Consider the following 13,020-nt stretch of genomic DNA (forward strand, 5'->3'; position numbering starts at 1 on the left):
ATGAAGGTTAACTAAGTGCCTGAAGAGTCCCGTGTATAGCCAAGAACATCTGGTTTTGAAATACAGATTAATCCAGCTCACAGCTGAATTAATTACTAAAAAAGCTTCCTGTAGTCCAGATTCCTAGATGGATTGGGATTCCTTACTGGAAGAATTACTATCTGTGGTTGTTTTGTTTGGGTTTTTTTAAGGGAAATACGCACCTGGGTCCAAATTTCTTCTTTACACAGTATCTGAGATCCTTTCTGTCTGGTGAAGCTTCTGTAATGACTGCTGTCGTGGTGATAAAATGATTGTATGATCTGATGTGCATTTCTGGAAGCTGGTCAAGCAAAATGTATAGTCATTCTTGATATTTCTTACCTTACCAAATCCAGAGGAATATGCTAAAGTGCTGTGATCAAACATTTCTTTCTATAGTATTAGTAATTGTTATAAAACTTGAGGTTGTTTTTTTATTATTATTTGTTATGTTAGGATGGACGACTGAAGCCTGGAGACCAACTTGTATCCATAAACAAAGAGTCAATGATTGGTGTCTCCTATGAAGAGGCAAAAAGTATAATCAACAGAACAGCAACAAGGTACCTGTTACTGTCAAACAGCTCAGCCTCCAAAATGTTTTTTTATACAGTATTTATGATCAGGTTGTGAAATGTCTTGTCATGTGTACTTGGAGCAAATGCAAGGGACGTTGCAATTTAATGTTAAAAAAAGAGTAGTATTATTTTGTAGAAAAGGCTCAAATGCATCTTTTAGACAGTAAAATTGTGATATTTCCCTTCCTTTCAAAACAAAAAAACTCCACTAAACCCAAGCCCATGTTATTTGCCTTTTTTAATGACAGGGAATAGAACATCCTTTCAGAAAAGTAAGTAAATAAAGTCACACAGAGTGGAAAAATCTTTGCAAGTGTAATGTATAATCTTATTAACAGTGTAGTATATAATATGTTGAAACTTTTTAATTTTAGGTTTGAAAGCTTTTGGGAGATAGCTTTTATTAGACAAAAAAATTCTCCCAGTTATTCAGAGAATCTGCAACGTCCTGTCAGTCTCTTAAGGTCTCCTGTGGCACATGGAGAACAACAGGCTGCAGTACTTAGTCCTCTTGCATCTCCTAATGGGAAGCTTGTTTCAGTGTACACTCCAAGTGCTGTGAGTATAATTATTACTCCTCTTATTATAAAGTGAGTAAATGGTGTTTTTTCTTAATTTTTTTGGAGTATCAATATAGGATTATTTTAATTCAGTTTCTATTCTAGTAAGAAAATTACTGGCTCTTTTTCTGCACAATATTAATTCTTTCAAATAGCAAGACTTTTCCAGAGGACATGTTGTGTAACAGTAGAGCAAACCACACTGATGAGAGGAATTAAGAGTATTAGTTGACTTGTGGTAAAAAAACAAATAAAGTAAGTATTAACCATGGTCTTAGATACAAAGTTCTCCTTACTATTTCTCCGGGGAGTCAAGTTTCAGAATGCAGTTATGTATTTCAGAGGTAAAGTACTCTCAGCTTACTACATATGGATGAGTAAATTAGAATCTCACAAGTTACACTTCTTCCATGATGATGAGATTTTTGCTTAAAAATCAGACTCCTAGAAGAATGTGGATTTTTCCTCTTGTCTTTCAGCTAAGCAACAACTGTTTTAATCCAGCTCACCATTAGTGTAAAGAAGTGATACTACCACTATTTACTCCTTACTTTCAGTACTACATTCAGTACTACTTACTGAACATAAGGAAGAAGATTTAAAAACTACTCGATTATTTTAATTTTTAAAAAAACATTTTCAATGCATTGCATTTTTAAAAATAACTGAAGTGTTGTCTTTGAACAAGGGAGGATAAAATGCTCCATGTCAAACACTAAGTCAAAAAAAGTGATCCTCAGTTGTTCTTAACTTTGTACTGAAAATTCTTGCCCATATTTCTTTCCAGTTAGAGATAAAAGTGTTGAAACAGGTTGTCTAGAGATTGTGTTACCTTAATCTGTGAAGATATTAAAAACCCAGCTAAGGTTTTGATAAGGCTCTGATCTAAAATTTTTGAATGGCATTCGTCACAACCACCACCCCTTCCTTCCATGTTCTCCTTTGGTTGTTTTGATGCATCCAGACTTACTGCTCCTCCTAAACATTCCACCCTCTCCCTCTCTGTTACATTGATGTGTATTTCTAGCTTGGCTTATCATCTGCTTTGGAAATGGTATTTCCTAACTTTTGATTTTCTTTCATAGATGGAAACTGGAGTCAAGATGGGAGAGCCATCTCCAACTCTAGATAGCAGTGCTGCTGATGTGTCTGCCAATGGTAAATGCTGATTTAATTCTCTGCCACCTTTTTTTTTCCTTCAATAACTGTCACATGGAAGTTAGTACATAGTGAGACTCAGCAGCCTTTAAGAAAAAGAACATTGCACTGGTTTGTAGTGCTGAATAAAGAACTGAGATCAATGGATTGGTTAGTAGCTTCTGTCAAAGATAACTTACATTGTTTGGTTTCAAGTGTTTCTTAAAGACAAAAATGAGTGATCACATTTGGTATACACCAGTAATGATAATAGACTAAGTAGAAACCAGATAATGAAGACTCACATATAGATCAAGATTAGGTTGCCATAGAAACTGTGCTTCCTTGATTGATGAATTTCTGTGGCTCTGTGCTGCGTGTGCTTTTTTTCTTTAAACTCTGGGCAGCATAGTGGAAGGATAGAAATAGCAAACAGACCTCTTTAGCAGGTTTTCAATCAACAACAAATAGACTATACGCGTGTATGTTTATATTTGAGAATCATGACATTCAAACAAATACAATAGTCACTTTGGTCATATTTCTAAATAAGTATTTTGAAAAGAACACTAAGGCAAAATAGAGCACCTAAAATTTGGTGAGAACCAAATCTGAAATGAACAATTGTAATCCCTTTGGGAAACACATGTGTTGTGTTTGCAAACAGTGAAAATGCAGTAATCTGACATAACCATGAGTGTCTCACTTGCCACAGCAATGTAACTGATTCTGGTTTGTATTTCTCTATGGAGACTTGAACTATATTCTTTTTGTTCAGGTGCTAGTAAGTAAATATAATCTTTTCTTCTCAACTTGATGTCTAATATACTGAGAAGAGGCAGGACAAAACCTACAGGATCTGATTCATTCTACATGTCGCTCCACTGATGATATTGAAATTTGACCTGCATTTATTTTGGCCCATATTAGATATCCCACTTTTAAATGAAACAGTCTCCATATTGCAAATCTGACTGGTTGGCTGCCTTGCTTGAAGAGTGAGCTGGCTGAATGGGAGCTTCTGAAACTGGAAAGGTCATAGTGTTGAGTACACCTGCAGTTTAATGAATACACAGGGTTTTTTCATATTGATCATGAAAAACACCATGAGTAAATCAGGGAAACAAGACAAAAGGCTGTTTTTCAATATAATCAGAATATAAGACTCCTGGTTATTATAATGCAATACACAGGAGCTTCCTTGCTCCTTAAAGAGATCAAGAAGGCCACAGTTTCTTAACATATCTGAGTAACGTAGAGTGAAAGGCAGAAATACTTGCAGCTCCAGTTTGTACTGTTCCTAGACATTTTTCATTTTAGTTTTATTTAATACCATATCTTCAGTCAAAGCTGCCACTTCTCTCATGCTGCACTTTTTCAAGAATAACCTTGAAAAATTAGAGTAGCTCTTAGATTGTTTTTATTTGATGCTGTAAGAAAAATCAGCATAGTTTTGATAAATTCTTGCATGACCTTATACACAAGGCTTTTTTGTTCTCAGTTGAAAGGAAGTGTGCCAATTCAGCTGAGGTTCTAGCCCACTGTCTTCAGAATTTAATATAGCATGTGCGAGGTGTTAAGTGTCAGAGATTTTCAAGATGTTTTGGTTTATGCTTTTGGCATATAAAGAGAGTGTAAATTACTTGGAGCTTGGAAACAGATATGCTGTGAAACTTAAAAGAATAATCATTCCATGCAATTCCCTCTGTTCCTTCAGAGAGTATCTCAAACTGCAAGATCCTTTAGTTTTCAGATGCTAGTTTTGGTTTCAGTACCTCTCTAGCCCTTTAATTAAATAATGAATTAAGATCTAAAATATATTTATGAAAAATGAATACAACCAAGTGTTCTCTTTTCTTCTGCAACAAACAAGCCAATGAATTTGCTCTATTTACATACATCTAAAATCCTAAGAAGCTGGTACCTAGCTGCTCCTTTTGTCTTCTGTCTGGGATCAAAGGCTTCCAAAGGTTGCTGCTGCTTGTGTTGTATCCACAGGTGTGTCGGAAAGATGACAAAGCTGTAACTGCATTTCTTGAGTTCCATTAAAACCAAATTAAAAACAATTATTCTGAAATCTTGACTATGAAGTGCTTAGTACTGCTAGCTTCCTTTCCTCAGCTTAGTCATTTGTGTCTATTGGAAATAAAATAGGTTCACCATAAGTTATTCATGCAACTAGCTGAAAATATGGAAACTTGAATTTTTTACTATAAGGACTGGGAGGAGAGAGGATGATGGTTTACTGGATGTGGAAAAGAGTTCCTTCCCAGGGAAAAATTCTGAGAAGCCTGCTGTAATTCAGTCTAAGCTACCTCCATGCAGCCCTTAGTTGGCAACAGGTCTTTCCCTTGCTATCCACAGGGTTTTCTAGATCACTAGATATGCTTTTGGGAGCTGGGGATTATGCTGAGAGTGTATCTTGAAGGTCTTTCTTGGAATTCACAAGTGTTTCCTTTTCTGTTTCCAGAGTAACTGTGTATCTCTGAGAGATGAGAAAACACCACAAGTATGAGCTGTGTGCTTGATGAATCTCTCAGTTATTCCTAGTTTCTTCCTGCTAATTTGCTACTTGTCACTTTTTGATGTGAAAAAATGGTTTAGTGATTGATACACATACTTTTTGTTTATTACTATTAAGTCCTTTTTTAAAAAAGTCAATCTAAATATTAACATTTATTTGATGCATGTGGGCATTGATCTGGCATCCATTTGTTGAGCAGAGCTTCAGAACAATTTTTTCAAAGCAGTAATTATAGCTGTATCATTATTGGATTTTCTTTTCTTCTTAGCTATTGCCTCCAGCCAGAGTGATGATTATGAGCTGCAAGGAAAGAACTCCACTATTTGTCTCAAAGCAGAAAAGCTGGAGAGGGTAAATACTTCATCTTTTGAGTTTTCCTTTCTTCCCTTCATGATACATTTAAAACAGCTGGAGAGTATTTCTAGGTTGACAAACTTTAAGGTATAAATTAGACTCCAGATTTTTGATTTGGGTAGCTCTTTCAGGTTGCAGGCCAACATCTCATTTTATGTATTGGGCAAATTACTGGTTTTGTTAATCTAATTACTGATTAACTCTTCTGGGAATCTAGACATCCCTCAGGATTTTAAGGCAGTTATTGAGGACAAAGGGTTTTGCTTATTACACTCATCTGTATTCAAGGTTAAATAATATCTGAACATTTCTCAATTAGAAGGAAAAGTCATAGAGTGTCTCTGGAATAAAAGTGTTGTCAGTGAGAGTGTACAGTCATACAAAGGCTCTTTGAAGCAAACCTCTTTAATTACTCCCCCATGTCCCTACAGTCATTATCTCTAGTCCTTTCTTTTATTTTCTTTTCTTTATTTTTTTTTTTTTCTTCTCCTCCAAAATAAGTTTTCTCCTTCCAGGCATTGAATTATCTTGGGATTCAGCCCACAGATGAACAGCAGCAAGCCCTAAGGCAACAACTTCAGAAAGATTCTAAAGGAACAGTGTCTTTTGAAGGTAATAATTTGTTAATTACCATGGAAAATAATGAAATGTACGAATATAGAAATAATAGATAATAACCATTAATATATTTTCTGTATGTATTGTGTTGTTACTGCAAATAAAATGATACTTTGAGGCAAGAACCTTATGCTACTGTATAATAATAAGCTTAGAGTTCTGAAACAAAGTAATTGGAAAGCAAATCACAAATTTATCTAATTAAGAGCAGCCTTGAGAAAGTTTTAATTTTATGCTCACAAATTCCTACATTTTTGCCTTAGTGCTTGGGTATTGTAGCTGTTCAAAACTTACTTGGGACAGTACTGATAGTTAAATAGACTTCTTGAAGCAACTCAACAGACATAATTTAACTTGTTTAGTTTGTGAAAAGCAAGAACTTTTCAATTATTGCATATAGAAGAGTTTTGCATGGAGACCATCATGATTCTTCGTCTAGCTAATCCTCATTTGGATGAGAATGAGTTGGTTATGGCAATTTGGGTAGGTGACACTAACAATTTAAGCATATTTATTGTAAACTGTGAGACACATGATAGTTCTAATGCTGAAACTGACGGAAATTTCACTTCTGACATTTATGAAAAACAGCATCAGACACCACTGTATGAGAAATAATTCCTTCTACTTAAACATCCAAAAAGACACTAGATTTTCAAATACATTATCAAGAAAGATACTGGATCTTTCATCAGGTTTTCTGTGGTTTAAAGAAATTGACCTTTATATTTCTACTTTTCTGTCATTGTAGCAGATTTTTTTTTTTAGACATTCAAAATAAATGGTGGTCCAAGGCCTGTTGACTGAGGGTGCTGTAGTGTCTGTATTTAAAACTTCCAACTTGGTCAACATCAATGTTACCAGGTGTTTGTCAGGGTGGAAAGGACCAGCAAAGGAAACTGAGCTGTGACCTAGCACAGAAGTTTTCCTTTTCCCTGCAGAGACACTGTCTCTCCTTTGGTAAGGTCAATTCATTGGGAAGGGCAGGTGGATAAAAGGTTTGCAGATTTCCTTACATTTTTCACAGGGATCTGCCAAATGTAGGGCATCTCTAACCAGGTACTTTGAAGGTGAACTTCACACCACCTTTTGTTTTCTTTTCTCCTTCCTTACTTGATTCAGGGATATTTCATCTCAAAGCCTCTTCTGAACATCTTTGCTCTTACTCTCACCAGCTTTACCAGATGTTTCTGTTCAGAGAGATGTGTCTGATTTTGATATTTTCCTTTAGAAAGCTTATGGAGGGCAGATGCTGCAGTTACAAAAGGTAGCCATGCATTGTGATACTGATAGTTGTGTTGCATCTAGTGATACTGCTACAAAACTGAACATGTGAACTACAGCAACAAAATATAAACTGGTTTTTAGATTTTGTTGAAGTTTCAAGGCATCTGTTCTCTATGCAATTGAATTCAACAGATGGTGACCAAAAATCTGCAAGGTTTGGGATCAAGGAAATTGCCAGTTTCCTGGATTCACAGGTAAAATATGTGCCTGTACAGTGGGAGGAGATTATTGGCAGTCTTATTATATGTATGGTTGCTCCACATCTTGGGCAGATGTTTAGAACAGCTCAATATGATGGTGTTCTTTAAGATAACCTCTTTTCTGTGAAGCTTTTTAAAGCAACCTGCTCTGCAGAGCACAGTCCTTGTAATTAACTTGTGATTTGTTTCAAGGGCGAACAACAGTGATTTTCTGAGGTTTCTCAATGGAATAAGTGTTGCTGCTACTTGTGTGAGTGAGAAACAATTTATTTGGCCCAGTGATTTGAATTACTGCTACACTGAAAATATCTTTATTCTAGGGGTGACTTGAAGAAAGCATTTGCAGCATAGGAATACTAACATAAAAATACTTAAAATAATGAATAAAATGGGAGCTATTAGTGTTGTATTTTGGTAATTTAAAAAATATTTTTATTAATAATTTTTAGCAAGAAAAATAAATGTTCCTTTGTAAGATAAGATGGTGAGAATTTTCTTAAATGTTTTTAGTATTTTTGAAGCTTTAAATTATTTTAAAATATAGATTCTCCTCTCATTTTATTAATAAGATAAGATGTTAGAGGTAATGGAAGATGCAGTTAGCAATACTTTGTAATCTCATTTATCTAAATACACAGTTTGTAACCTGTGATTCTTCGGAGAATGACATGGAAAGACTTGAGAAAGAAAGAAATGAAGCTTTAAAAGAAATGAGTAAATTAAAGGTAATACTTAATTTTTCTTTGCTTTAAATTATTTAAGAGACTAACTTATTTTTTAGTGTGTTTAGTAATTTACTGGTTTTCTTTTGAATTTTATGTGCCATTTTTGGTGAATAAATTATAAAGAATGTGAATGTTGAGTTGTACAGTGATCTGTTAAAGACACAAAAATGTCTTTCTTGTACTCATTTGCTGGGTGGTGAGGTACCAAGAGACTCAAAACTTGCAATTTAATTATATCACAGAAACATCCAGTAAATAAACCTCAGATGCTCAAGGATCTTAAACACCATTAATGAACTCTCTGAAAAACTCACATTTAGAGATTAAAATTGGGTTTTGTCTTAGCCTTTATAAAAGCTGTTTATTACTTATGATTTCCATCAGAACTTCTAAAATTTGTACATTCCTAATTATACAATGTTACTAACAGCCATATGTTGTGACCTAGAAACACAGTAGCTGCACAGAAGGCAGTAGGTACATTGGCAGGAGTTAAGGATTGCTACCTGTAGTTTGGAAAGAGCTAATTGGGTTTTAGGAATAAAAACTCTAATTATTGATTATTTTTCCCGTTTTTTTTTTTTTAACAGGAAAAATTGTCTGAATCTGTGAATTTACAGAAACAGCTAACAGAGGAGCTACAAATAGTCAAGCAAGTATGTTGATGTTTCTTCAAAGTATAATTACACTTTTTAAAACTTTTTTGTGGATCGAAGCACTTCTGTCTCTCTTGATGCTTCTACAGGCTATACTTTCACACTGATTTCAGCACAAAGTGCTTCTTTTGTTACTATAAAGCTGATTAGAATTGGACAATACTGATCCTGAAGTTTTTAGAGCAATGCTACTTCTCTGCTGTTCAGTTGAGTAGCAACCGTAAGACAAGCTGAACCAGGTAAGTTGGATAGTAATGTGGTACCTCTCTGGCCTTAAGTGTTTTTGCAGTGATTTTGCTGTTGCTGTGCAGCAGTGTGCCAAATCCACAGTCCTAGCTTGAGCCATTTGATATGTCAACCAGAGTCTTAAGCATGAAAAAATATATGTACTCCTACCTGGTATTTACCAGAAAAAGACCTGCCTGAAGTGCTTGGTGAGGAAAGCCCTGTTTCTGTCTCCATATCTATAACTAGGAAAGGAGAAATCACGATTTCTGTGACCTTTAGCCTTCTCGTGTCTCTTAAAGGAAATTTCCTATTGTATCTAAGGAAGTTAGGCTTGGACAAAGGTGTTTTAAGTGGCAGCAATGCCCATTTTCTGCCACGTGGGGCCCTCGTACCGTTATTTTTGGTCCAGGATGGTTATAGGACGGTGAAGGTCAACTTTGCAGTGCAGCCAACCGGGGGATAAATACTCTGATTTTTATAGTAAACATTCAAAGTAACTGCTATTGAAAAGGTTCCATATAGTGAGATGAAAGCGAAATGATACATTTTATGCAATTACAGCACTGTGTGACCTATTTTAGGAGATACAATCAGTCTTTTAATGGAAATTTTAGTTCTCTTTATACTTGGTGCATTGTCACGTGTTTTATATCTGTAGTTCAGAACCAGTGTTGATGCTGAGATACATGATATGAAGTTTAAAAATAATAGGCTAATTACAGTAAAGTTGCCATTTAACTTAGGATGAGGCATTCTTGCTTGAACTGGAGTTAATGAAATGATTTAATGAGTACATTATGGAGCCCTAATGGCCTGATTAAAAGTAAACAAACCAACCTAAGTATATGCTTAATTTCTACTGAATTGAGTACAACTTAAATCTTTTAAAAATAAATAAATCACTATTTAAAAAAAAAAAAAAAAAGTTTTTAAATTAAGATACTGGCTAATAGTCATTTATAAGAGTATGTTTTGTGGTATTTCCACTATCTACTAATTGTGAATTGCAGAGATTATAGCTTCATTAGGACAGGAGTATAAATATTCTGGTTAATGGACATGCTTTGTTAGTACCCGTTCATTAAGTGGTACTTGACTTGATAGCTAACAGGAAAAACAGACTCTGGAGATTAGAAATAGTGGTAAATTTTAAATGAGGTAGTAATTATTTTCTAATATTGGTCTATGGCAATTAAGTTATATTAATTGATACATTTTTACTTTGATTATAGCACTATCTTTAGGTCTTCCTTGAAATCTTAAAGAAGCTGAAATTGGCATAAAACACAGAAAGGCACTTTTGTGTACCTGTAGTTTTGTCAACACCATGAATGGGAAATGTGTGATAGTGTCTTTTATCTTCCTGAATAAATCTACCTGTATTCTGTGCTGCCTGAAAGCCCTGGGTCATATCACCTTAGTGATCTCTTCTTTGCTAAAGCTTTTTTATGCACCTGAGCTAAACATAGTGCATGTGAAAGGCTGTAAAGATAGGTCAATATTTATGGTATTCCTTGCTGCTGGACCTGTATTTCATAAGGGCTAAGATTTCCTATTCTATGCTTATGTTGTCTAAGGGGAAAAGAGCTGCTCTGAAGACTAAGGCTTGAATGGCTGCTACTTTGGAAGAAGCAGCATCTGATTTGTCATCCTGCCTGAAAGAAGTATTTGGTTTATTTTTTATTTCATTGGCTTTTTATTTTAATAATATATAGTAAAGATACTCAAAGTTCTTTTAAAGGATGTTTCCAACACACAAATGTTGTAAAATTAATGAATAAATGTAATTGGTTTGTAACTGCAATATTCATGTAGTTTAAAAGAACACCTCTGCTCCAGTGTTTGTGGTGGCTGGCGTATTACCTGGATAAGACCTCCTCCTCTTACTGAACTTGTCCAAGGAAGAAATAGAATCTGGCTTTGAAAGAAACTTGTACCTTGAAATTGATTCTGTAAGGGTTCTGTTTGCCTCCAGCCTGCAGTTTCTTAGCCTGCAGTCCTCTCCAACTGCCTGAGAGGACGTTGTGAAGAGGTGGGCACTGGTGTCTTCTCACAACTAACTGGTGATAGAGCAAGAGGAAGTGGCCTCAAGCTGCACCAGGGGAGGTTTAGACTAGACATTAGGAAGCACTTTTTCACTGAAAGGCTTGTCAGACTTTGGAACATGCTCCCCAGGGAGGTGGTTGAGTCATGACCTGTGAATGTGCTTAAAAGCCATCTAGATGTGGTGCTTGGGGATATGGCTTAGTGCTGGGCTTGTCAGAGAAGGGTTCATGGCTGGACTCGATGGTCCTTCCCAACCTAAGTGGTTCTACGTTTCTATAATTTGTTGCAGTGGCTTCATACTAGATTAGGACAAATGGTCTCATCAGGCATAAATATAGATGAAATATTAACAGCTGCAGGTTCCATTTCTGTTGTGTCTTCCTTCATACAAGCAGTTGAATGGGACAAGAGAAAATGAAGCATCCATCTCTTCTTGCTTGGTCAGGGCCCCTTACTGCATAAATAAGAGAACCCACCAAGTCAGAGTGGTGCCAGCTTCAGTAACTGTAGAACTGGGAAACCTGATGGTATCGTTTCCCTTTGTGCCTCTCTGCTCTTGCAAACAGCTCTGGTTTGTCAGAAAATTTTGCTAATTCATGTGTAGTGTGGATAATTGTTTCATTGTAATGTAAGAATCCATTGTTCACTAATTATTCCTTTAGGTCTTTCACTATTGAAATCTGGTCATACTTAGTCTGCTATTACAGGGAAATTAATATTCAACAATTAGGTTTCTGAAAAAACAACAGAGGAGTAAAGGCAATTCTGGATTATAAAAGATTAATCCTCTATCTCAAGGAGGTGTTATTTCAAAATTAAAACCTCCCTTTTCATTACAGCAATTTTCCCATGACTTTTCTTGTGTCAGTTTATTTCAGTAATTCCTATGTGTGCATTTTTAAGATGCCACCCTTTATATTAGTAAAACTTAATACCAGAGCATCACTTCCCTTCTGTCTCCAAGACTCTTTTTCCACCTCCAGCCTGTTACTGAGGGATACCTTTGATTCTGAAAACCAATCATCCTGTGTAGCAGCAGGGCCAGCTTTTCTTGCCAGCGAGACATGCTGCTTCTTACAGTGACAAGAAAATGTCCTCTACAGAGGCAGTGAGTTTGACCTCTACTTCTGTAGATCTGTAACTTCTTAGAAGCCTGTCTCTGTGTTCTCAGAATCGTTTCTAGGAAAAAGAGCTGCTCTGAGCAGTTTGCAGGAGGGGTAGATTGCTCTGGTGGTCTTTCATTGCTTGCAGTAATGGCCCCTTGTGCTGCTTTTAGTGCCGTGCAGACACACAGCTGTAAAAGGAATGAGCCAAGTAGGCTTTTAAACAGCCTGTGTTTCCAGGTGGAGGTGATCATCATGTAGAATAGCCTCAGCTAATGTTTTGTGCTTCCAAGAGAAAAAAAAAAATAATCATTACACTTGATGTCAAGTTAAAGATTATTTAAATGTATCTCTTATCTTACCTTCCTATAACAGAAACCTCTAAAATATAGAACACCAGTGTCATTTGTATTCACTAATGCTGTTGCCATTTGCTACATGTGTGATTGCTTCTTCTAATGCTTTATTTTCTAAAAGACCAGAATGTCCCTGGCAATCATCCAAATTGGTATTGTATTGCAAAACCATTATAAATATGAGGAAGATGATGTCCTAAATATGTCACTGAGATTCGTTTACTTGTGGCCTGAAATAAATACAAACTGTTTGTAAAGACTAAAGGTCTTTGTACAGGTTAAAAGCCATATGAAACTGAGATGGGTAGATCATTTCACAGAAAAAACATTACGACAAAGTATAGGAAAACCTGACTTGAAGAATATTAATTGTACAGAAAAATAGCCCTAAGTTAGGAAATAATAGAATTAAATGTGCCTTTGTAGCCTTAGCTGACCTCTCCAGACATTTATATAATGACACCTGTTAGATATTATATGACTATTCTTGCTCCAAAAAAAGAGGAAGATTTGGTCATTTAGGTTTTTCAGAAAGAGTGATTTCAAGTAGAGTTTCCAGAATGTTATTTCTTAATTATTATAGATTCTTGTTTATTGTCTACCCCTGCCTATTTCTCCTCTAGTCCC

At 35.6% G+C, this 13,020-nt stretch overlaps 1 protein-coding gene across 4 annotated transcripts in view; it reads left to right on the forward strand.

Moving 5' to 3' along the window:
* The window catches only part of STXBP4 (syntaxin binding protein 4), a 64,362-nt gene that overhangs the window by 16,417 nt on the left and 34,925 nt on the right, over positions 1-13,020 (forward strand). For 3 of the 4 annotated variants that reach the window (XM_051635206.1, XM_051635208.1, XM_051635210.1), the window contains 8 exons: positions 478-584; positions 974-1,157; positions 2,245-2,317; positions 5,089-5,171; positions 5,690-5,786; positions 7,161-7,273; positions 7,918-8,004; positions 8,595-8,660. In XM_051635206.1, coding sequence (XP_051491166.1) covers positions 478-584; positions 974-1,157; positions 2,245-2,317; positions 5,089-5,171; positions 5,690-5,786; positions 7,161-7,273; positions 7,918-8,004; positions 8,595-8,660 — 810 coding nt within the window. The remainder of the gene's footprint in view (positions 1-477; positions 585-973; positions 1,158-2,244; positions 2,318-5,088; positions 5,172-5,689; positions 5,787-7,160; positions 7,274-7,917; positions 8,005-8,594; positions 8,661-13,020) is intronic. The other variant, XM_051635209.1, reaches the window with a different exon arrangement.

This window comes from Apus apus, chromosome 17 (genome assembly GCF_020740795.1).
Source record: "Apus apus isolate bApuApu2 chromosome 17, bApuApu2.pri.cur, whole genome shotgun sequence".
NCBI classification, from domain to species: Eukaryota; Metazoa; Chordata; class Aves; order Apodiformes; family Apodidae; genus Apus; species Apus apus.